This window comes from Protopterus annectens, chromosome 14.part0 (assembly GCF_019279795.1).
Source record: "Protopterus annectens isolate FY-2018-M chromosome 14.part0, PAN1.0, whole genome shotgun sequence".
In the NCBI taxonomy this organism is placed as follows: Eukaryota; Metazoa; Chordata; order Ceratodontiformes; family Protopteridae; genus Protopterus; species Protopterus annectens.
In genome coordinates, this window is record NC_056748.1 from 315,184,495 (window position 1) to 315,209,480 (window position 24,986).

The 24,986-nt window shown below is 38.9% G+C and overlaps 1 protein-coding gene across 1 annotated transcript in view; it reads right to left on the bottom strand.

Annotated features, from left to right (window-relative positions):
- Nucleotides 1-24,986, bottom strand: part of LOC122788658 (deleted in malignant brain tumors 1 protein-like) — a 1,289,564-nt gene that overhangs the window by 1,122,438 nt on the left and 142,140 nt on the right. The window contains exon 5 of the mRNA XM_044055554.1: nucleotides 19,395-19,731. Coding sequence (XP_043911489.1) covers nucleotides 19,395-19,731 — 337 coding nt within the window. The remainder of the gene's footprint in view (nucleotides 1-19,394; nucleotides 19,732-24,986) is intronic.

A 24,986-nucleotide genomic window follows, 5' to 3' on the forward strand; every position in this document is an offset into this window, starting at 1 on the left:
TCATGCAGATATTTGGCATAGCAGTAGTTCCGACTATGCAGGGTATGGAGGCACAGCGACAAATGGATACTTTTGTGGTGCGACCGGAGGGTGAAACTTTTTACTGGTACAGCCAGGACTTAGTTACGACTGGTCCAGGGGCAGTGACCGAGGAACTGATAAATGTAGCCATCAGTAAATCCCCCTCCCTTGACACTGACAGACAGCATTTGTTGCATTTCACTCTGTATTACTGTAGCACACCAGGACCTGATAAGGAATATGAACAAGAATTGTTCAGAAATCGTGAAAACAGATTAGTGTTACGTAATCTGTACTGGGATACTGAGGGAAAAAGTGCTGTTAGCTGTTCATTACCTCAAGAATTCCTTGCACTATACAAATCTAATTGATTACCACATGTCAGTTTAACTAAGAACAAAGGAGAAAAGGTAACGAGATGGGAGAAACAAACTGATTTAGAATTATCAGAGCAGGGAATACAGAAACAAAAACTGAATTGTCTAACACAGGCACACCCAGCTGTACACTTGCAGTCTAGCGAGGACAGCTGATTAGCATTCTTATTAGAAGAAGAGGAGAAAGCCTTATGTAACATACCAAAGATACTTTGGTCAACAGGCAAGTCAGATGTAGGACTTATTCGAACAGCAGGACCAGTTACTATTACACCGAAGTCAGCATTTAGACCACAGAAGAGACAATATCCTTTGAGAAAGGATGCAGAGATAGGAATCAAACCTATAATAGCAGCATTACTTAAAGAAGGAGTACTGGTAGAATCTCCTGATTCACCATGTAATACACCCCTATTTCCTGTTAAAAAGGCAAATGGGGAATTGCTTATGGTTCAGGACTTACAAGCTGTAAATAATGCAGTAATACCTAGAGCACCTACGGTGCCAGATCCACACACTTTGTTTAATGATTTGAAACCTCACCAGAAATATTTCTCTGTGGTAGATATCAGCAATGCTTTCTTTTCAATACCTATACATCCTGATAGCCAATATTGGTTTGCATTTACATTTCAGGGGAAAAGGTATACCTATACTCGACTAGCACAGGGATATTGTGAGAGTCCAACAATATTCGCACAAGAAATGGCTAGTAATTTGGCGGGATTCACCCCACCGGGGGGTAGTCAAATTCTACTTTATGTAGACGACATCTTGCTAGCAGCCCCCACCCAGCAGCAATGCAGGGAAGATACCATAGCACTGTTACAATTCTTAGCAACACAGGGACACAAAGTAAACAAAAGCAAATTACAGCTTTGGAGAAAACAAGTTAGATACCTAGGATATGTAATATCCAAAGAAGGTAGAATACTGGATGAGGACAGAAAAACAGCGATTTTACAAGCACCCAAACTAGTGACCAAGAAGGAAATGATGTCCTTCCTGGGAACAACCAACTTCTGCCAGAGTTGGATACCAAACTATGCTTTGGAATCTGCTCCACTGACCGACCTCATATACAAAAATCTGATGGCAGCACAGGATTTATTACAATGGACACCTGAAGCAGAAATGGCTTTCTGCAGGTTGAAGCAATTATTAACTTCTTCATTAGTTCTAGGATTACCAAACTATCATAAACGTTTCTTTCAAACTGTAGACTGTAAGCAGGGATATATGACATCAGTGTTGACACAACAACATGGGGATAAGCAAAGCCCCATAGCTTACTATTCATCACAGTTAGACCCAGTGGCGCGATCCTTGCCCCACTGTGTACAAGCAGTAGTTGCAGCTGCAATGGCAGTACAGGCTTCAGCCTCAGTGGTGCTATTCCACCCTCTCACATTGAGAGTGCCTCATGCAGTCACGATAATTTTACTGCAAGAAAAAGTGGCATATCTCTCTCCTGCTAGACACCTTTCCTGTATGACTATACTGTTGAGCCAACTTCATATGACAATTGAATGATGCACGACATTAAATCCATCAACTTTGCTCCCAACTCCTGCGGATGGCACACCACACAGTTGCCTGCAGGAAATTGAGCAGAAAATCTTACCCAGACAAGATCTCATGGATATTCCCTTGGATAAGGCCGAGGTGACATATTACGTGGACAGCTCATGCAGAAGGGGCCCTACAGGGAAAAACCTGGGGTATGCAATAGTTACAGACACTGAAACCTTAGAAGCCCAATCAGTACCACATAACTTGTCTGCACAAGCAGCAGAACTGATTGCCTTAACAAGAGCTTGTACCTTAGCAAAAGACAAATGTGTAAACATATATACTGACAGTCAGTATGCTTTTTCTACTGTACATGTTTTTGCACAGCAGTGGAAAAATAGAGGGATGATAACATCTAGTGGTAAACCAATTAATCATGTGCAATTTATTTTAGAATTGTTAGAATCTATTCAGTTACCTACTAAAGTAGCTATTTGCAAATGCGTAGCTCATACAAAACAGCAGGACAGAATTTCAAAAGGTAATGCGAGAGCTGATGCAGCTGCGAAGCAAGCAGCTTCAGACTCAGAAACTTTACTTTTAGACGGGGAATTACAACCCTCTGAAATTTTAGACCTAGAAATGTTAAAAACAATGCAGACGCTTACTACAAAAGCAGAGAAACAAAAATGGGAAAAACGAGGAGCAATCCTTGAAAACGGGCTGTACATCTCCAAAGAGAAAAAAACAATTTTGCCGTCTAATTTGTTTAGATATGCAGCTTTGTTGAGCCATGGGCAGTGCCATGTCTCAACAGGGGGGATGGTACAGTTAGTAAACCGAATATTCCAAACATATGGATTCACAAATTACACAAAAATATTTTGTGCGGCATGTCATATTTGTAACAAACATCATGCACAAGGGGCATTTAAACCTAAACAAGGAAGTTTTCCTACACTGCCATATCCGTTCCATACTATTTGTATGGATTTTATAGAATTGAACAAATGTGATAACAAAAGGTATTGCCTTGTCGTTGTAGATATGTTTTCCAAATGGGTGGAAGCCTTTCCGACTAAAAACCTGGATGCAACAACAGTGGCAAAAGCTCTCATAAAGGAGATTATTCCTAGATTTGGCATACCAGAAAGGATCCATAGTGACAATGGTACACATTTTGTGAATCAGACCATACAGCAATTGGGACGCTTCTTTGGGATTTCCCTTAAGAACCATTCTGCTTATCACCCTCAGTCTGCAGGACTGGTGGAGAGGCACAATGGAGTCCTCAAGAACAAACTTAGAAAGTTAGTCAATGAAACCCAAAAGAACTGGGTGCACTGTTTGCCTCTGGCGCTGCTGAGTATGCGAACAGTTCCAAATGCAAAGGGTTTAACTCCTTTTGAAATGGTGTCTGGGAGAGCATATTATGTACCTCAGTGGAAAGCTCTCATGCCTGCAGACCAGGAGGCTGATAGTTCACAAGCTAATTATATGAGGAAACTGTTAACAAATAAATCTCTCTTGCAGTTTAACTCTTTTTCAAATAAAGAACAGACCAGACCATTGGAAGCGATTCTAGCCCCGGGGTCCTTGATCTGGGTGAAGGTAACAAAGAGGAAGAATTGGGCAAGCCCGAAGTGGGAAGGACCGTACCAGGTACTGCTGGCCATGCCTACTGCAGTCAAAATAGCTGAAAGGTCATCTTGGATCCATTTGATGCACTATAAACCGGTAAAGAACTTTCAACTTGATAAAAACATTGTAACTGTTATGCAAGAAAAACAAAATGGCCAAAGATAGAAATTCAGACCAACCTCAAAAATGTTGCATAATCATATTATTGAGCATACACTTGTTGACTGTACTTTTGACAATTTTCTTTTTGTTGTGTTTTTTTCATTTCTCAACCACACAAGTAAAACTGGATAAACGTGATGAGACATCCATAGACTGGCATCCAAACTTTAACACATACCTAGCAATTAAACATGTATATGCTGAGACTATGAACATTTCAAACTGCTGGGTTTGTACAGCTATACCAACAGCATATGAAGGACTACTAATGTCCGCTGTTCCTTTAGGGATCAATGAGACTTGGGAGAATTTGCTTTTTGACACAGGAACTGTGAGATCACAGGATAAATTAGCATTGTATTTACCTGTTACACAAAAAGGGATTGTGTGTTTTTTCAAGAATGGTACTCTCCAGGTGGGCTGGAGTAACTGTAACATAACAATATCTTATAAATGTTATATTAAGACTAAAAGTGGGGGTACTGTTTGCAATACTAACTATGATTCATACTTGAACTCAATGAAAACGACATTGAATGAAGTACAAAGAAATCTTGTTTTGATCAAACAATTGTCAATCATAGATAAGAAAATTTTTCATGCAGGGCTAGTGCGTATTAGCACTAAAGTTGAAAACTGTTATTTTGTGTGTGGGAAAAAGGCATACAAATGGCTACCTGAGAATTGGTCCGGCAGTTGTTTTTTGGGCTACCTGGTTCCGGCCATACGACACACTGCGGAATTACCTCTGGGTAAAATACAGAATGTGAAAGATGTTTCCAAGAAAACCAAAGATCCAATCGAGAAGCCTGTGAATCCAGTAGGGCGAGTTGAAGCAGGTTGGAAAGACCATAATTCCGTGAAGGAAAAAGACAAATTGACTCATATGGACTTGAGTGACAGTGTTATATCTTGGGCAGGTATACTCCCAGCATATGGTGCAGTCAAATCGATTTGGGAGTTGAGAAAACTGTCGAAACTTCTCGAAGTAATGAGTAATGCAACTTTTTCTGCTCTTGAATTAGTGACTGATGAACTGAATGCATGAGAACTGTTGTGTTGCAAAATCGGATGGCTCTTGACTTCACCCTAGCGGCTAGAGGTGGTACGTGTGCGCTTATCAAAGAAGAATGCTGTGCGTACATACCAAATAATAGACATGAAATTAATAACCATCTGGAGGTGATTCAGCAAGTGTGGGCCATGACCAAACCAGGCCCAAACCCTCTGATGAATTTTTTCCAGAATCTGTTTGGGGGGTGGGGTTCCATCCTAATGAATATTCTGATTGCCATTTGTGTGGGTTTACTCCTATTAGGAGCATGTGTTTGTTGTGGAATCCCCTGCATGAAAAGATTAATTAAAGATTTTATAGATATGTCTGTCTCTGAAACCTTGTATCAAGACATTGAACTTGAGGAATTGGTTCCAAATGAAATTCTCCTTGAAGTCTAAACTGAATGACTCTCTTAACTGCAAATTCTAAGTGGAAGAGGTTAGCAGAAGAAATAAAAATCGTTTAAACTTCTGAGAATAGAATAAAAAGTATCAACGGGGGAAAATGTTAGAAAAATATGTATTAATGTATATGTTTAGTGCTTATTAAGAAATAAGAAAGATATAATGCATTTTATTCTATTAATGTTATGACAAGAAAAATAAATTCATATGAAACTGCAAGAAGCTTTTGGAAACTGCAGTGTGCCTTTTGCAAGTTGGCCTCTGACCCCAGCAGCTGCTAGCTCAGCAAAAATTAATGTTTATGCTTCTCACAAGTGATTACCTGCTGGGTCAGGAAATTAAATGTGTGAAATAATGAGAATTTTCTGCTTGAGCAATCAACCTTGTATATGTTACTAGATAACGTACCGGCTGCAAGGAAGGAGTGATAACATGTAACAAGGAAAATGTATTGAGAACTGTATCTACTATTATGTTCGAATTAATTTAGAACCTTGAGTGGAAACTTTTGTAAAAGGGTATTGTAACTAACCAGGTAGCTAGCAAGGCCACGTTGTTTACTAGAAAACTTTTTAAGCAAAATGTAGTATCAGCATTTTAGATGAATAGAATATTGTAAGCTAAAGTGATGTAAAACCCCTTGTGACTGACTACGTCAGCCTGGTGGGTTAATACTAGTAAGAAATACTATAAAAGTTGTGTTCTTCCTGTTTCATTCAGACAAAATTCTGTACTTGTACGTTTTTTGCCTCCTGGTGTACACTAGTAAAGAACCTGAACCTCCTGTGTATTGATCTTTTTATTACAGTATTTTTTCATTTAACAGAAAGATTCAAGACCTTTCATTTTCTTGGGTAGTAATCTTTTCAATGTTTCAAGTTGAGTAATATGCTTGGATCTATAGACACCAAAGGGGACATTGTATTCACTGGGTCTGAAAAAGGAAAAATACAGGGATAGAATGACATTCACTTGGTAATTAACTGGGCCATGTACAAGGATTTCCTGACTATTGTGGAAACAAGACGATCAAATGTGAGAGACAGAGAGTTATCCCTATAAGTACCAAGGTTTCTTATGACCGTTTCTGTCTGGAAAAGAGCTTTTTTGCTTAATATTTATCTTTAGAAAGTTTTTAGTACACCATGAATGTGCCTATTTCAACCCATGCTGAACTGTTTATTATCAGTGAATGTGTAGAAAACAGGACCCAGTTTGCAGTCATCAGCAAGCTTGGTCAATCAAACTTCTGGGATATTGGCTTGGATATCTGCAAATTAAATGCCAAACAGGAGAGGGCCTAGCACCAATCCCTATAGTAATTCACTAGTTATAATTTTACTGTCAATGAGTGTACCAGCATCTTTCACAGCTTGGGATCTGTTGGGCATCCAATTTACAATCTGGTAGACAACATATGAGATTACATTAAATTTGTCTAATTTGTCAGTGTTTCCAGTATGGGAAATAGTGTCATAAAGCTTTAGTCAGGATAAGCAGTGTTCATAGAGCAACCACTGTCCATAGCCTCTGTAACCTTTTCAAAGAAGCTTACAAGGTTCAGAAGGTAGAACCTGCCCTTCATAAAACTGAACTGATTGGGTCTAGTTCAGCTAATTTGCCAGTGCCTGCATAAATGAGATCTGCTGTGATAAAGTTCCATGGATTTGCATATCAGGAAGGTAAGGCCAATGGGGCTATAGGTACCAGGGTCTGTAGAGGTTCCCCTTTTGGGTAGAAGACTTAGAATAGCTGTTATCTGGGCATGAAGCACAAACCCTGTAGACAGGTTTATGTTGAACCATTTAAGTGGAGGCTTGGATGATGCACACTTAGCACTGATAAGAATAAAACCTGGTATATTTTCTGTTCTCATTGAAATATTATTTTAGCCTTTGACAGGGATGCTAATACTTGTTCCAAGGTGATTTCAGGAGACATTCTCAGGGATACCGGTGCAATAATGTGGTTAAATGAGGAAAAGTTAGCACTAAATATATAATCATTGGCTATATCTTGGGATCATATTGCCTAATAGTATTATGGATGAGCTCAATGTATAATCGGACATCATTCATTAAGCATCTGACATGGCTGAAGAAAGATCTGTAGTTTCTTTTGGGATCTTTGCCTTAATTATATTCTTCTGTTCTTCATTTCCAAACAGCGCTGTTAAGTTCCTTGCTGGCATGTTTCAGTTTGGTCTTAGGTAGGGGGTGGAAATTTTTTGTAGCTTTCTTTTTTTTTTTTTCCTTCTTTAGTTATACAGTTTATTCTTACAGAAGTTCTACCGGAAATGTTTATACCTGAATTTATCATTATATTTATGATGGATAGGTACTGACTTTTCTACGCCACTGTTTTGGTGCTGGCAGAAGTGAGATATGAATGTGGCAGCTTTCATATTTGGGTGTAGTTGTAATGGATTGTTGTGAATTTTGCATGTGCCACAAAACATCCTTGCTAAACTAAGCAATGTATTCTAGAACCTGATCAAATCAGTCAAAAACAGATGTGAGGTAAAAATACCCAACCAGAGAAAGGATAACCACAAAGCCTTCTGTAATTATGTTAAAAATGTCAGAGACAATGCCCAGCACTGTGCAGAGATAATCATAAATGATCTTATTTACTGAGATCTACAGGACAAACCCAATCTACTAGCAGACAAATTTAGCTCAAACATCACCCCCTCCCCTCTAGTATTTTCAGATCACCTACACGCACATACACCCTATGCAAATCACCCAAGAACGAGTTGTCAAAGTGTTATTCAAGGTCAAGAATGCTACATCTATGGGTTCAGGTAGCATACCAGGATGCCTACTGGTCAGCCTGAAACCTGACTTGTCTGATCCCTACAGAAGCTATTTAATATTGGCCTCAAAACAGGCTTCATGAGAGTGAAAGATAGCAACAGTTATTTCCTTGCACAAATGTGGGGTTTCAATAGACCTGGGTAATTATAGACCTATAAGCTTGACCTGTCTTATCGGTAAGGATGTTGAAAGGATCATTATGAAATTAATACATAAGGATATAGGTAATCTATAGACTCTTGATCCAGCCCAGTTTAGATTCATCAAGGGCAGATAGTGCCTACTTAACCTGGTCGATTTCTTCAAGAAAATTACTAAAGCAGTAGACCAGGGAAAACAGTGCACATTGGCTATCTAGACCTTGCTAAAGCATTCAACAACATCCAACATTATAGAAAAACTCTCCCAACTTAATGTCATCCCCTATGTAACTTGGATAGAAAACTGGCTCACAAACAGAACTCGAAGTTAGGGTGGGTGTCTATACCTCCTCCAAAAGACGTGTCACAAGCAGTGTATCCCAGGGCTTAGTCCTTGGGCCACTAATGTTTCAAATTTTCTTCTCAGAGATTAAAGCTAATGTTAAGGGTGTGTGGTTGACCAAGTTTGCAGATGACTGCAAACTCAGTGCCATAATAAATTTTCCAGATAGACACCAAGATTGTCCAAGAGGGACTGTGCCAAACAAATAGCTGCTGTCAAAACCATGGACAAAAAGTGTATAATTGTTTCCTTCAGCAAACATGATTCTCCTTGTCACTATCACATTGACAACACACCCCTAAAAAATGATCCTGTAGTTAGGGATCTGGGAACCTATGTTGACCATAAACTGTCTTGTAATGATCATGCGTCCACTAATGTATGTCAGTCCTTTTTCATTGCACAGTTTACATCTAAAGGTATTATGTCCAGATGAAGGAATGTAATTGTTCCACTGTACTTGGCACTCATTAGGCCAATCCATGAGTATAAAACCCCATTCAGTATATACCTGTTCAAACTGTTGTCACAACTAGAATAACAGCAATGCTTTCTCTCTCAAAAAAAATCAAGGGACTAAACCGTAGAAAATATGCAGACCATCTCAAAGCCCTGTCCCTCTTTTCAGTGTCATATAGGCTACTGAGGGTTGCTGTCTGTTTGTGTATAGAACTTCAACAGACTCTATTCTGTTACATCCACTCAAGGGATCTCAACCTGTTTTGCAAAATAAATAAAAAAAAGTAAGAGGGATTGGTTTGTATCACAATGAATACTGTTTCTATGGGGCTGTGTGGCATTCCATATAAAGCAAAGTACATTACTTACTCTATTCAAATATAATTTGGTCAGGAGGATGAATAGGTAACTGCAACCCCCCCCCCAGTTTAGCACCTCTGCCCCTCATGAATAGGAGAAACATGTAAATGTCCCAACATATCCTCATTTGAAACATATCTGGGCTATTTGTATGCAAAATATAACAGCTGAAAAGTGGAAACTACCATGGGAATGCAATGCTTGGCTTCTTGAGAGCCTGTCAGATCAATAGCCTAGTAAGTACTTATGAACTTATGTCTTCTAAAGCTAAAGTAGGTTTGCCCAGGAGAAGTCCCTAAAGATGGTCTCATTTTTTAATGGGTCAGTACAACTAGATCTGACAGAGACGATGACCAATTTGTGGCCATATTTAACCAGCAATATGGATATGTTGGGTGGGTACAGGTGGAGGCTAGGTTAGTAAGGACCAAGTCATGAATGTTAGAGCTTCTAGTTAGTAATTTTACAACCTGGTGTGGTAGTATTAATAAAGTCTAGGAAATGCTGAGCATATCTATTTTAGAGGGGAAAGTGTGCCAGTCAATGCTGGGGTATAGAATAATTTCTAATGACCTGTAATCATTTAGACATTAAAATTGCATCTTGGTAAGTTTAATTTAAAACTTTCACAAAACCTAAAGCCTTTTTGTCAGTTTTTGTGCACAGTTCCATATATCTGTGTTCTGTGTGTAATAGCAACTGACTTAAAATGGCCACTATCCTTTAATGTCAGCATGGTATCTTATCCAGCTGGACACGCATCTATTTTAACTAAGTTTCTTTCCATAGTTCAAAGTAGGACACTGTAATCTTCTACTTGAGAGTGGTTTGTCTTTTTAATAGCATGATCATGTACTTTTCTCCACACCTAAGGTGTTGACTTTCTACTTAAATTTCTAGGTGTCTGTAATATTTGAAAGCATTAGTATGGATTTAGTACTGTAGTCTTCATTCCCAGTAATGTTCTTGTAGTAGTCAGGTCTTTCATAGCTGTATTCTTGAAAAGTCCTGGTTCTTTAGTGTATCTTTTGTTGGCACAGAAGATCCCAGCTATGAGCTACTAATCAACTGTTCCTTGTAGTCCAGTGTTTGAGTCTGTCAGCCCCTAATTGCCTAGTGGGTGAGTCTGAGCAAGTCACTTTAACAGACAGTATTCTCTGGCAATTGTGAAACTGGGCTAGGCTCTTCAACTGTCCACTTGACTGCATGCCCAGAATCTGCCTATGAAATTGAGACTATATGCAGTTGAGACTATATGACATATTTATTTAGACAATACAATAATGAATCAGTGATATCAGTGTAAAAATCAATGAGCCAAAAATCTGTTTGTAAATTGAAGAATTATTTAATTTACCCTAGATACTGGAGCAGAATGCAAGATTATAACTTAAAGGTCATTCCAAGAAATGTGCTTCAGAAGTTTGCTTTCTAAGTCAGAAGCTTTATTGATGACTTACCATTATCAACCATTGAAACCACCAGGCCAGACTGATGTGTACTAACTGTGTTTATAAATGCAAACAGCTTTATTTGTTTAAGTTTGTATCAATAAAGCAGCCTAATATACTAGGAAGATCTGCTTGTGAACATTTCAGCTTGAAAAGGTAAATGCAGAGTGTGCAGATGAAAACACACAACAGAGGGTGCAGTCAGGCAAAATGATTTGCAGAAAATGGTACTGATTCCTACAATCACAATGCTCTGATTTCACCATATCACTATGTAACCAAACAAGTAGTTGTGTAGGTAGATGCCAGTCAATTTGCTATTGGAGCAGTACTAAAGCAAGACTGACAGCCAGTGGCCATTATTTATTTTATTTAGCATTGTTTACCAGGAAAGTCTGACTGGGACAGAGCCTATTTTCAGTGGATGCCTGAGGAGAAATGCTCCAGATACATGTCTTTGGAATGTGGGAGGAAACCAGAGTAGCTAGAGGAAACTGATGCGAATACAGGGAGGACATGCAGACTCTGCACAGAAGGCACCCCAGCTGAGAATCAAACTGGAGAACCTCTTGCTGTGAGGTGACAGTGCTAACCACTAAACCACTGCATCGCCCACACTGTGGCTGATTAGTGCACAAATCCAACTGTTATCAATAGATTATAGATACAAAAATGTTATGAATATACTTAGAGGAGTCACAGTGGAACTGGATTGTGAAATATTGCACAACACCTTCCCTTAACCATTGAACAAGACAGTCCAGCAGCTACGGATGATGTTACGCTCAATGTAAACATTTGACATAACTTTTTATACAAACCTGATGAGGGGAAACGTATAGCTGGTGCATTATCCAGAGCGTAGCTGGTGGAACACCAGGAAAATCTTCTGCATCAGGACTTGGAAGTCATATCAGCTATTCCCTACTTCACACTGTTAGACAGTAAAATTTATGACTTTACATTATTGTACTCCAAATTACTTTGATCTTCAATTTAAAATGAGGTAGTGAAACTCTGGCCAAATGACAACAACATATTCCATTTACATTATATCTTTTACACTTATTATGGTGAAGTTCTTGAGGCCAAACAACTGATGACTGTATCCAAAAGAATGACCTTAATAAGTCAGCTATGTAACCAAATGTTTGAAAGATTCCATGAAGCAGAGTTCAGCATTGTCAAACAGAAGCGTTGACAGTATGTGACACACTGTTCTGGCCTGGAATATCTCATCATAAAGAACTTGTAAAAAAAAAAAAGCAAAAAACGGTCTTATCTGTATGTAAGACATATCACAAAAGCATCACTGAAGTAGAATGATACCTCATAAATTACTGAATAAACCATAAAATAAAGTAGCATCTGATTTGTTTTGGTGTGTGAGTTTGTGACTTATATGTATTTACTATCGTTCAAAACATCTTGAGATTATCAGATTGAATGAAATATCTACACAGTCTATCAAACTATAAAATCCACTTTTCTTACCAAGTTACCCCTGATAAACTAATGTCTGATAATGATCCACCAATTGTTGATGAAGTATCTTACACATTTGTTCACAAAACTCAGACTTTCAGTATGTAACATCTTTATCACAGTATACACAGTCTAATGGATAAGTAGAGAGAGACAGTCATCCACAGTGAAAATTATCCTGAAAAAAATGCATTGCTAGCTCCAAACAAAACTTTTGCCTGCCTCTTCCTGAGTACAAAAACAGACACTTCAACCCACAGAATAGCCACTCCCACAACTGTTAATGGAGGCAAGGAAATTGAAAACAAAGTTAACTATCTCACCTGTTAGCTATCTACTTTACCCAGAGAAAACACAAAATGCCCAATTATCTTGCCAGAAAGCTCACAAAACACTGAAGGACTACTGACAGATCAGTTAAGATTGCATATACTAAAACCTGGATAAATTGTTAGGATCCAAAGTCCATCTGTGAAGTGAATGAATAGGAAGATGCTGGGATTGGGCATGATAACATTCCAGGACCTTGCAATGTTAAAACAAAGTGGAGTCTGTTTTCTAGACATAGTAGAAGACACAGATACAGGATTAGTTTGCTTTCTTCTCAAAAAAAAAATAATAATGTGTCCAGGAAACAGCCAATAAGGGACAGTTTAAGTCATGAACTGCCATAAACTGCCAAATCAAGAGACTTTTACTATGTGCACTTGACGTGATTCTGATATTGAATCAGAAAATACCTCGTATACAGGAAAGGTCAGTGATACTTTCTTGAACTTGATCAGTTACTGGATGTGACTGTTGAATCTGTTATCACATCATCATAGTTGTTATCTATTGGTAAATGTAAAGGATCAGGATTTAGTAAATTGACTGAAATGTCAAAATAGAATGACTTTTTTACAAGCTGTGGTAGCAAAGACTGATTTAACTGCTTCTAACCATTGCAAATTTGTATTACATTTCATATTACATTCTTTACACATATGCATGCATCTGCCTCAAATGGTTGTTTGAATTTCATATCATCCCTTTTTTAGTCAAGTATAGAATAGTATAATATAATATAGCAGTGTATATTATAGATTGCTATATATGCATTTTTTTGTATAAATTCCAATTTAGATTAATGGGATGCATGTAGTGTAGAATGCAGCATCTCTTTTAAAAGTCCTATAAGGCAAAAGCCATATAATTATATCTTGCTGCCATGAAAGTGAGGGATGTAATTATTCATAAAAGATAACTTACATGAAGAAAAAAGAGTAGAGATCCCATTATTGAACCTGTAGAACTCATTGTTTGGTTATAGATTCATTGGAGAGTTTTTGATATCCTTAACCTGCACTTTCCTGTTTGTTAGATGTGGAAATTGCCTAGAGTGTTACTATGAATACCAATGATGAATAGCTTACTAATGAGATCTGTATTTCTAATGGTGTTGAAGACTTTAGGTGTTTATAACAAAAGGTCTGATATAACTTTCCCTTTAATGAGTTCTTCTCTAAAGCATTTAGTGACTGACACAGAACTGCAGTATTGACTGAGAAGTTTTTGTTTAACCACATTGTGAGCATTTCTGAATAGGCAGACAGTGAATTACTATTAATTCCAGAACTGTGGCTACTTTGTTTAAAATGATATTTGGCTGGAAATCTTTTAGGTCAGTAGGGGTATCCTTCCCTTGTGAAAGGACAGTTAATGCTTCTTTCCATATGGCAGGCACTGTACCGATTGATATTTCTGTTGATCAGAAGAATGAGAGGATAGTCTGGAAGTATGCTGCCCCATTTATAAACTTTTAGTAAAAAAGCAGACCCCTCCATGATCCTGACCCTTTGGCATTATTGATTAACTGAATCCAAAACATATTGACTACTTTTAACTGAGATCAGTGTTCAAACCCCAAACAATGATCATGTGAACTACTTGGTGGCATTTCCGATATATCAGCTGCTGCAAAATAATTTCATAACAATTCACCAGGAGTGTAGCCAGACAAAAGAGTAAGTTGGGGTATATTACTTTCTGGCACCATAAGGTTTTTAATGATCCTCCAAAAGGTGTATGTAATTTTCAGTGGAATATTAACAGTCAAATTAACCCTTTTTTCTGCTTTACATTCTAAACATTTTATAGGGCTCAGGTGAGGCCTGGTGTCTGCTGTTTATGTATTTGGTCCAGACTTTATATAATTTAACCTTGAATGCTCTCAGAAAGCCTGACATTCATGCATGAGTGGCATTTTTAAGTCTAAAAAGCTTTATTGGATTTGCACTTTCTAGGATTCTCTTGACTGGTGGGATAACAATGTTTGCAGTCGTTATTGAACCATGGTCTGTGTTCTTCATACTGCAAGCATTGAGGAATCTGTGGTAACCTAGGATATTACCTTTGTTATGGGCTGCAAACACTGTCAGCCAGGATCCCTAATGAGCAGAAATTTGATGGATGCAAGAATGGCATCCACCCTAGTTTGCTACCTCTAATAGAGTTTTATCATTGTAGATTATAAGGGTTATCAACTTATTTAGTCTGTGAAGACACAGTAATTTATAGGTAGGGGACTAGTACAAGCAATAAATATTTATGAGTGCAATGCAAAGTATTTTACAGTTAGTGCTGTTCATTAACTAGAGCAGATTATCTTCAATCATATGAATATGTTGTTCAGGAGGAATATAAATTCCTAGCAGTTTGTAAGACTGATGGGGACCCTATGGGGTATTGACAATGACAGCTTACCTATGCCAATGGAAGTGGCATTGTTTTTTTTAAATGGGTACATTTTAAATATTTTTTTGGTTAGTATGGTTACACTAACAGATGATTTATGAAATCTCACTATGAAATATGCTATAACTGATTAAATTTGCCCCACTGCTTTTAATACATGCTTCAAGCCAAAACTCTATTTACTTGGACATCTAGAATGTAGAACTATGAAAAGGCCTGCAGTTATTCAGTTTTGTTTCAGACACTATGTACACTGATAACCAGGAGTGTAGCTAGAAATTTACATTTTATAGTCAAACCCAATGTTGTTGCCCTCACCACCCCACCCACCTATCATTTTAAAAATGTTCCCAGCCCTAAAAATGCTACTCCCAGACAAATAGGAAGGAAACACTTTATTTTTACCTATCACTTATACCCATAAAACAAGTTTTGAAGATACACTATACTGTAAATATGAGTTTACACAGTTCTAAACATTATGTGCTTTTTAAGGGTTGACATTTTTAAGAGATACTCAGAAGAAGAATGTACTCATTTAAGTATACTGAGTATGCATTGCTACATCATTTTGATAATTTTAATCTGTATTCTCCCTGGCTTTGCACAGAAGTAGTCATTATGGGAAGTTAAGGAGCTACTTTTAGTGACCACTGTGGGCTCTTCTGATACAGTAACAATTTTGTAAATGAGAAGGTTTGGAGAAATAGTAAATCATTGGGCAAATTCAAGAGCACATGCATCCTTAATTTGTGTAAACTTATATGTAGATTATCATTAGCAAGTTTTTTTCCCCTTTCAGGAAGTTGTAGTGCCCAAATGTGTTTTGAATATTGCATTGCTTGATGGTCAGGAGCACCTCCTGCATCTGATCACGTTCACAAGGTACATATGAACTAGATGTGTATATGACAGCCAGGAAAAAATTTAATTAATGAAGTAAGACAAATGTTGCACCTTCTTCAGTAGAGTGGTGGAAAGTAGCATATTATGCATTACTTGTTAATATTTGACAAAAGAATACTTCATATAGGGAGCATGTCATGCCATCGAACGTAATTTTGATGAATGCAAAAAGAAAGAGTACTCTTCTTTGAAATTACATTCCTTGACAGTGGAGTTGGCTTTTTTTCCCACTATTGTGCAACTCAGAATTGGTATATGTAAGTCAAGAGAGGTGTCTCCCCACATGGAGGGTGCAGGGGAGCTTGCCCCCTACAAAAGCAAAATTGTCGAATTGTTCTTTGAGAATGGTTTCAGCAAACAGTTTTCATTGTTTTCCATTCGCCGAAATTACCTTTGATGACTCAACACAAATCGCTTTGTATGACCATGAAGCTCCTCCTTTGATTTGCTGCAGATAACTTACTGAGCGCTCTCTGAAGGTCCTTTGGAACATCAATTAAGAGTATCAGGAAACTGTATGGATTACCATAAAGAATTGCTATAGTTTGTACCCATTTACATAAAATCTAAGAAAGTTACATAAACTCTTAGTACAAATTATTCAATAATCTGTTATTTTTGTCTTAAAATAAAGTGTAAAAGCTCAGAAATGTGAGCACTTGTCTGTAAAGCTTAAAGTTCAGAAGATCATAGGTTCTGTCCCTATATAAGTCACTTAGATTCATGTTACACTATTGATACCAAAGCACAGGAGACATGATAATATGCTACTAATATATCATCATGTATATGAGCACCAAACAAATGCTTCACCTGCCTTATCATTTTGTATTTAATAAAATGAAAACCCCCTGTGAAGGCTTCACTACACCTTGCTTTCATAACACCCCCTTTCCTTCCTACATTTCCATCTTCAAAACTTTCAACCTTATATCTAGCTAAGATTCTTTCAACCACCCCTACCTTACCTCTCACCATAATTATTTCTGTAATGCAGCCTCATCTAATTTCCTCACACTTATTCCTCTCTCTCATCTAACCCCCTGCCTCTTCCATTACATCTATATTCATTTATTTCTCCCAACAGTAAACTTCTTGCTAAGCATCTACCGTATTACTTACATATCAAAATCTCTTTTGCCTGCATGCTAATTTTAACAAATCTGATTGGACTGACCTTGACCTCTACAAGACACTCACAGATATGACTTATCTCATATATAAATCTGATTGGACTGACCTTGATCTCTACAAGACACTCACAGACATGACTTATCTTATATATAAATCTGATTGGACTGACCTTGATCTTTACAAGGCACTCACAGATGTGACCTATCTCATATATAAATCTGATTGGACTGACTTTAATCTCTACAAAACACTTACAGATGTGACTTGTCTCATATACACAAACCATGGAAGCCTTGATTATGATTGTATGTAAGTTTGTACTACTAATATATGGCTACACCATATATGTTTTATTTTAATATCTTGTCATTGTTCCTACTTAAAAAAAAAACTGTGCACTTATATTATTGTACTTTATGATTATACTTTGTAAGTGTCTGGAGATTTTCTCCCTGGACCTCTGCTGAAAATTGGCTTCTGACCAGTCTGACTTTCCCGGTCACCAAATGTTAATAAATAAATAAATAAATTGTCAAGTGCAGACTGGAGGAGGAGGATCCATCAAGCCAACTTCAACTACCTAATGGAAAACTCCTGGATCACTTTTACCCATTGGGATTCACTGCCATGTGCTCTCTCGATGTGTGCCAGCAATGATTCCTTTGTGATGAGAGAGAGAGATCCCTTTTCTTCAGACTGTTATATACAAGTCTGGGGATTATGGAGGCATCTGCATTCCCAAAGAGATGATGGCTGAAAACACATGTATTTTTTTTTTTTGGTTGGTTGAGTTTAAATTGATGAACTGGTTTATCACTGAATTGTAACTTAACATGTCATATTAAAAGCTCTTATGAAATTTGTTGATAAAGAATAAAAGAGTTTCTTATAAAGCCTGGGAATATATTAGCTTATAAAAGATGATTATATATTTATTTAGTCTTTGTAGACAGGGTTAGTCCTACTAGGCTAGTCGTCTCTTTTCAGAGATGGTATTTATACTTCTTGAGGAAATTTGACCAGGCGATCAGGGAACGTACCGTACTCTTTTTGACAGGTGTCATGGGATCATTTATAAACACACACACACACACACACACACACACACACACACACACACACACACACACACACACACACACACACACACATAGTGGGACAGTTTAAATTCCAGTTCAAGTGTGACAAGCAGTGGCATATTTTTTCACACCAACATTTTCGTTGCTGACTGGGGAATTGCAGAAAATATATTTCAGTTGAACTCAAATGTGTGACTTGTTCTTTGACTGATTAGTTTCAAATAACAGGCATGTGCAGAATGTCTTGGGACATCTCTTAAGGTGACAGCATGGTCATACTGAATTTGCCATTGCACGAAATATGCATTTAAATATTTCATTTTCTGATTACTTTGGATTTATACGTAACTTTGCATAAGATTATAATGTGCTTAAACTCTTTTTTCAGCTGTGACTAGAAACTACCTGCTTCAGTTCTATTACTAACACTAGTTTATTGCATACCAAGACATATTTATGTACTATTGTTGGCTGAGACAAGCTTATGGCTGTCATTCGACAAATATTTACAGCTTGAGAAGTGGGTCAGTATGGCTGATCCATCTTGACCCTTTCTTAGTCAGAACCAAGGACAAAGCCAAAACAAGCAGGGAATACAGTGAAATTTATTTCTGATACTGGTATAGCACAATGGTATCACAGAATAAAAAAACAATATCCAAGGTCTATACCTTGGATAGCATGACTTAATGACCAAATGAAATGTAATATACATAGGTATTTATGAATAATGAGAGATGTTAAAAATGTTAAATACCTGATGGTAATGCTGTTGTTGATTTTGTTGATGTTGGGTACCCTACTGTTGTTCTTGCTGGGTACCTTGCTGTTGTTCTTGTTGGGTACCTTGCTGTTGTTCTTGCTGGGTGTGTTGGTGGTAGAGTTGGATATCCAGCAGCTATAATATTATAAAACAAAAATCAGTTCTACATAATCATCTACTGTTTGTAGTAGTTATACAGCAGATATCAGCATTTTGATCTGTCATTCAAACAAAGTAAGAACCATGAAAATAACGTGAATCGTTAACAAAGAATTTGAAATAATGTAAAACAAACTATACCAGAATGACTTTATCTTATCAGTATCGATGTAATAGAACATTAAAATTGTTTGTGTCAATATTATGCAAATACCCAGAGTTAGTTGTACAAATAGTTCATAGGATCGGGTTTTTGCATTTTCTATTGTGGTGAGCATGTAGTTCTTATGTACATTTATACTGCTAAAGTGTGATTTTGATAGTATTTTTTACAATTTTCCTCCATCTACATTGCATTTTAAGTATATCGGGTTAAACACAGATACTTCATTTTAGTAGGGATTAAGTTACCTGAGCATATTACACCAGCATCCTGATAGTGATTGCAGTCATGTGAATACCATCCTCGGTGTGGGCAGTTCCACAAGTTGGATTCACTCCCAGTGCAATTAACATCATCCAGAAGTATGCTCCCATATCCTGCTCCAAAATAAGCATATCCTGGAGCACTAAGGGCATATCCACATTCGAGCTGTCTGCAGACTACTTGAGCATCATTTATATCCCAAAAGTCATGACAGACTGTTCCCCAGGATCCATAATAATCAATCTCAACTCTTCCAGCACATCGATGCCAACCATTTACAAGCTGCAGCCTGAAAACTGGAAAAAAAGGTGAAAAGATTGTGACCATACGGAATAAACAAGTATCCTATCTCCACAGCATAGACTGAAGAATGTCCTAACTATGACCAATATGTTCTCAGTTCGGACAGTTTTTGGGATTGGGAGTGAGCATCTGGCCTTGGCTTGCCCATCTTGGAAAGAGGGATGTGGTCTGGCCTACTGCAACATTGCTGCCTATTACAGAGAAAGGTGCAGAGCATTTAACATGTAAACCTTGGACATACAGTTTGCTCTGACAAGAAGGGTGTGTGCACTAACCTTCAGTAAGCATGAGCAGGGGGTTATATGAGCTCAAATGGAGGTATAGCAGGCTGTGCGTGTGCTCCTGAAGGAGGTGGTTACACTACTTGTAAAAAAAAAAAAATGGTGGTTGTCTGAATGAAGGTTTCCCACATTTGGGTGTCACCGCCAGTGAATGAGTGAAGTAATTGTTTCTCACCCTATGGGGATGTAAAAGGCCAGCTGATCAAAGGACAGCTAATGGCTGGCAGGCACTGGACATTAAAAAAATGATGTAATAAATCTGACTACTTTCACATTTAATATATTTTTTTTAATTATTTTAGAAATTATCTATTTTATAAAATGCATCTAATAAAAATGTCATATTTGTTAATCTGACTCTGTGAAATACACATTCTATTTCCAGGCAAAGAAAATTCAGTTTCTAAGTTATATTTTTAGAACCTCATCCTATACCTCCTTAGAATACTGTTGGGATTTGCTAACTAATCATGTCTCATTTAATTTATACTCAATTAGTTAAACAAAAACATCTAAACTTGCAAAAAAAAATCACAATGGCAACCAGTAACAGAAAGCAGTGCAGAAGTGCATAAGACTACTTAACATTTATTTGTTTCAGGATGCAAATCCTCAGTACTCCCAATGTGGGGGATTGTATCAAAAGACCAACTCTCTGGATATGTCAATTCCAAGCTCTCACAAACTCAAAAAACAGGGAAATGTAGTTTGGGCACAGATTAATTTGTCCAGGGACACTGCAGTGGGGAGTAGGGTGGGGAATTTGGCTGGATTGTACAAAATCATGTAATGTGGTGGGGAGATAGTTTGGGGGTAGGAAGTTAAGGGTTAAGTGATTAAAGGAAGGTATGATATAGGCAAGAAGTGAAGTAAGGAGTGGGGAGGAGTTAGTTGGTTTACACAGTATTTGTTCGTTGAACAATCAGATTCTGGTGTGGGCTTGCTGAAAACAGCAGATTTACGTCCAGAATGACCAGTAGTAAGTAGTGTGGTATAGAAAGACCTCAGGATATTTATGAGCGAGGGAGGTGGAGTGTGGGTTATTGGGTGAGTTTTTTTTCCCTGTGAGAGGTGTAGTTTGTGGCATTTGGGATGGGGCCTGTTATTTTGTTGGGGGCATCTGAGGGGGGTCTTTTGTGCTGTGCTAGTGGTCTCTCTGAAGTTGTGTATGGTTCCCTCTTTTGGTCAAGTGGGGTCTGTTCAACTTTTTCAGAAAAAAATGACATTGGTGATTTGGGCGATCTTTGGTGGGTGTCCTCAGGTAACAGAGTGAAGCTAGGCTACTGTTTGTTGGCGCTCTGCCTTGCCTCAGGTTTATTGGTCTGCAGTCAGCCCATTTATTGTATTAGGTGGAGCTGCGTGTGCAATGAGGTACACGGAAGTACATATGGCTTAAGTTGTTATGGAACAGGTTTTTACATATTTCCGGATATTAGGGAATTTAGTTTAAGAAACAGAAAATGTATAACTAAAGTATGTCATTTGCTTTGTAATAGGTAGCAGCTATTTTCATGCCAACCCGATATGCCAGACATTAATTTATCTATCTAGCTATCTAGCTAGCTAATTTATCTCTATCTCTCTCTTGATATATGCACATACACACACACACACACACACACACACACACACACACACACACACACACACACACACACACACACACACACACACACACACACACACAGACACACACACACACACACACACACACACACACACACAAACACACACACACACACACACACACACACACACACACACACACACACACACACCTATTTACCTGTTCAGTAGCTTTTGACTGTTATGCTCAAACACAAGGTTGCTTCCTTCGGCTTTGTATTAGAAACTTACCTCGAAGGATGCACAGTAGCAAGTCCCACCCGAATCCCAACCACCATCCAACAGTCTGTGAAAGTTAAGTAATATTCATAATGATCGCCCTTTTCATCAAGGTAGAGTGTTCTCGGAGTTGGCATATTTAATTTGCGGGGGGTGTAGAGGGTGCAGGGCCCCTGCAGAAACAAAAGAAAAAAACATGCTTGCAGTTATTTCACAATCAACAATGAATGTATGCATGATCAACAGCCAGTGTACACTCTCGTGTCACCTGTCAATCATTAATGCTACAGTCACTTCTGCGCAGACTGGCCTGTGAGGTACTTTTCAATACAATACCCTTCCCTCTTAGTATGGTGTTGCTTTTGGTTGGGCTCTGAAGCATAGTGTACCTCCTGTGCTGTCATTGGTGGTAATAATGGGGTTTGGACGTTTTATTGGTCGGGACTGCAAGTGAGGTGACTGGTGTTCAGTGGGGGATGATCTCCAGGCTTGTTGTTTTGTGTTGGTTTGGGCCCATGTATTTTACTGATATTCTGCTGTGTTTCAGTGGTTCATAGGTTCATACTAGGCTATCTGCCCTAGGGCATTTATAAGCCTAGCCAGAGTGTGTTTGGCTTTCGCCACCCATTTTAAATTAATTTTGCTATGCCTTTTTTTGAGGTTAGTATACTGTGCCTCTGTCTAACAGTGACACAGAAGTGATAGCCGGGGTAAACCTACGATCTCCCATCCACTCATCAAGATTCCTCTTGAAGAGAGTCAATGTGGGACTCTGCCTAACCTGGACTGGGATTTTATTCCAGAGTGAAGGGAGCCTCTGGGTTATGAATCTGTCCCTCCAGCATGTCCTATTTATTTCAGTGCTGAGGTTCAAGTCTCTCGAGCGCATAGCTCGATGGGATTTGGATTTTCTGAGGTGCAGCATGTCCATTAATTCCGGGTTGGACATGGCTTTATACGTCAGGCACAGATTGCCTCTGAACAGACGGTATGCCACTGAGTAGAGCTGGAGTTTCTTTAACCGGGCAGCATATGGCATCTGTTTGAGCCCTTTGATCCTCTTGGTGAGGTACTTTTGGGGTCTTTCCAGTTGCTGCAGGTGTCTGGTAAGGTACATCCCAAAAGGGGCATTGTACCTTACCAGACACCTGGGCATATGGGCCTGATGAGGGATGAGTAAAGAGGCACGATGACCTCCCCTGATCTAGATGTGAATCCCTTCATGACTAGGTGGGCTATATAAAATGTTTTTCTAACCACTTTGGCCACGTGGTTGTCAAATGAGAGATTGCTATCAACTTGGGTCCCCAGGTCCCTAATGACTTCTTCTGTAATTAATGGATTACCCCCTATGTGGTAATTTGTGGGCACTTTGTTTTTGCCAAAGGGGATGACTATACACTTTTTGGCATTTAGCTTGAGGCCATGGCTCTGGCACCAGTTGTCTGTTTCTATGAGGCCCTTTTGGAGGATGCTTGTGTCGGCTGGAGAGTTGATTATGGCACCCAGTTTGCAGTCATCTGCGAACTTGGTCAGCCACAGTCCTTCCGTGTTGGCCTGTACCACCGAGAAATATATACTGAACAAGAGAGGTCCCAGGACTGAGCCTTGTGGGATGCCACTTGTAACTGGTTTGGAGTCTGACATGGCTCCAGCAATTCTAACCATGTGGGTTCTGTCCTCGAGCCAGTTTGCAACCCATCTAGTGACATAGGGGTTTATATTTAAGCTGGTGAGCTTATCTATAATGCCCGAGTGGGGTATTGTATCGAAGGCTTTTGCCAGGTCCAGGTAGGCTGTGTGGACCACCTTCACCTCATCAATGGCCTTGGTGACTGTTTCAAAGAAATCGACCAGGTTTAAGAGGCAGGATCTGCCTTAACAAAGCCAAACTGGGTAGGATCCAGTGTCTGTAGGTCCCCAATATCTTTATTTATGAGATCCATGATGATCCTTTCCATAGCTTTGCAGACCAAGCTAGTCAGGCTTATGGGGCGATAGTTTCCAGGATCCGTTGAGGCACCACCTTTGTAGAGAGGGACCACTGTTGCTGTACGCCACTCTTTGGGTACATATCCTGTAGTAAGGCTAAGATTGAACAGTAGTTTTATGTTTGGGTTTAGCTCTTCTTGGAGTTCATGTAGGACGCAGCCCGGGACACCATCTGGTCCCATTGATGCTGTGTTTTTTGCTTTGGAGATGGCGGCTCTTACCTGAGCATCTGAGATGTCTGGGGGGCAGCACTCTGTTGGGATAGATATTTGCCCTTTTGGTGGGGAGGGGGGGGGTTTGCACTGAACCTGTCAGCTAGGATGTTGGCAATGTCTGTGGGCTCGGTGTATTTTTTGTCATTTTGGACTAATTCTGAGCATATCTGGGAATTCCCACCCAGATTCCTAACATAACTAAAGAAAGCCTTGTGATTATCCTTAGTGTCCTGTGCAATTTTTCTCTCGAAGCTGGCCTTAGATGATTTTATGAGTGCCTGTAGTTTTTTGCTAATACTCATCAGAGATGCCTTCCCTTTTTGGGATTTTGCTCTATCATGTAGTAGCTTCCTCTTTCTATTGTATAGTTTGTTTATGGCTGGGGTCCACCAGACAGGACGTCTTCCTTTGGAGGATTGGGTCTTGGTTTTATTTGGGATTGCATGATCCATGCATTCCTGAAGGTGTTCATAGAATGTGTTTATAAAGGATTCTGCGGTCCGGGCCGTATTTTCCACAGGCCCGGGGGCTTTGAAGGATTTCGCCTCGGTTTTGAGGCGTGTGAAATTTGCTTTAGAGAAGTTTTTCACTGTGGTTTTTTGGGCAGGGGGTGGGGTCGGGATGTGAATATCCAGTGAGATTAGTTTATGGTCTGATCTTACCAGTGAGGGATACACTTCTGGTCTGGAGCATAGTGTCCCCATGTTGGTGATGATCAGGTCCAGTATGTTTTCCCTTCTTGTGGGAGTGGTAACAAGTTGTTCCATAGCATTTGAGTTTATAAATTCTAGGAACCTTTGGGCTAGGGTGTTGGAGCTAGAGTAATGCTCCCAGTCTATGTTTGGGTAGTTGAAGTCGCCCAATATAATGGTGTTTGGGGAGACCTTCATATTTTCCAGTATTCTCAGGAAGGCC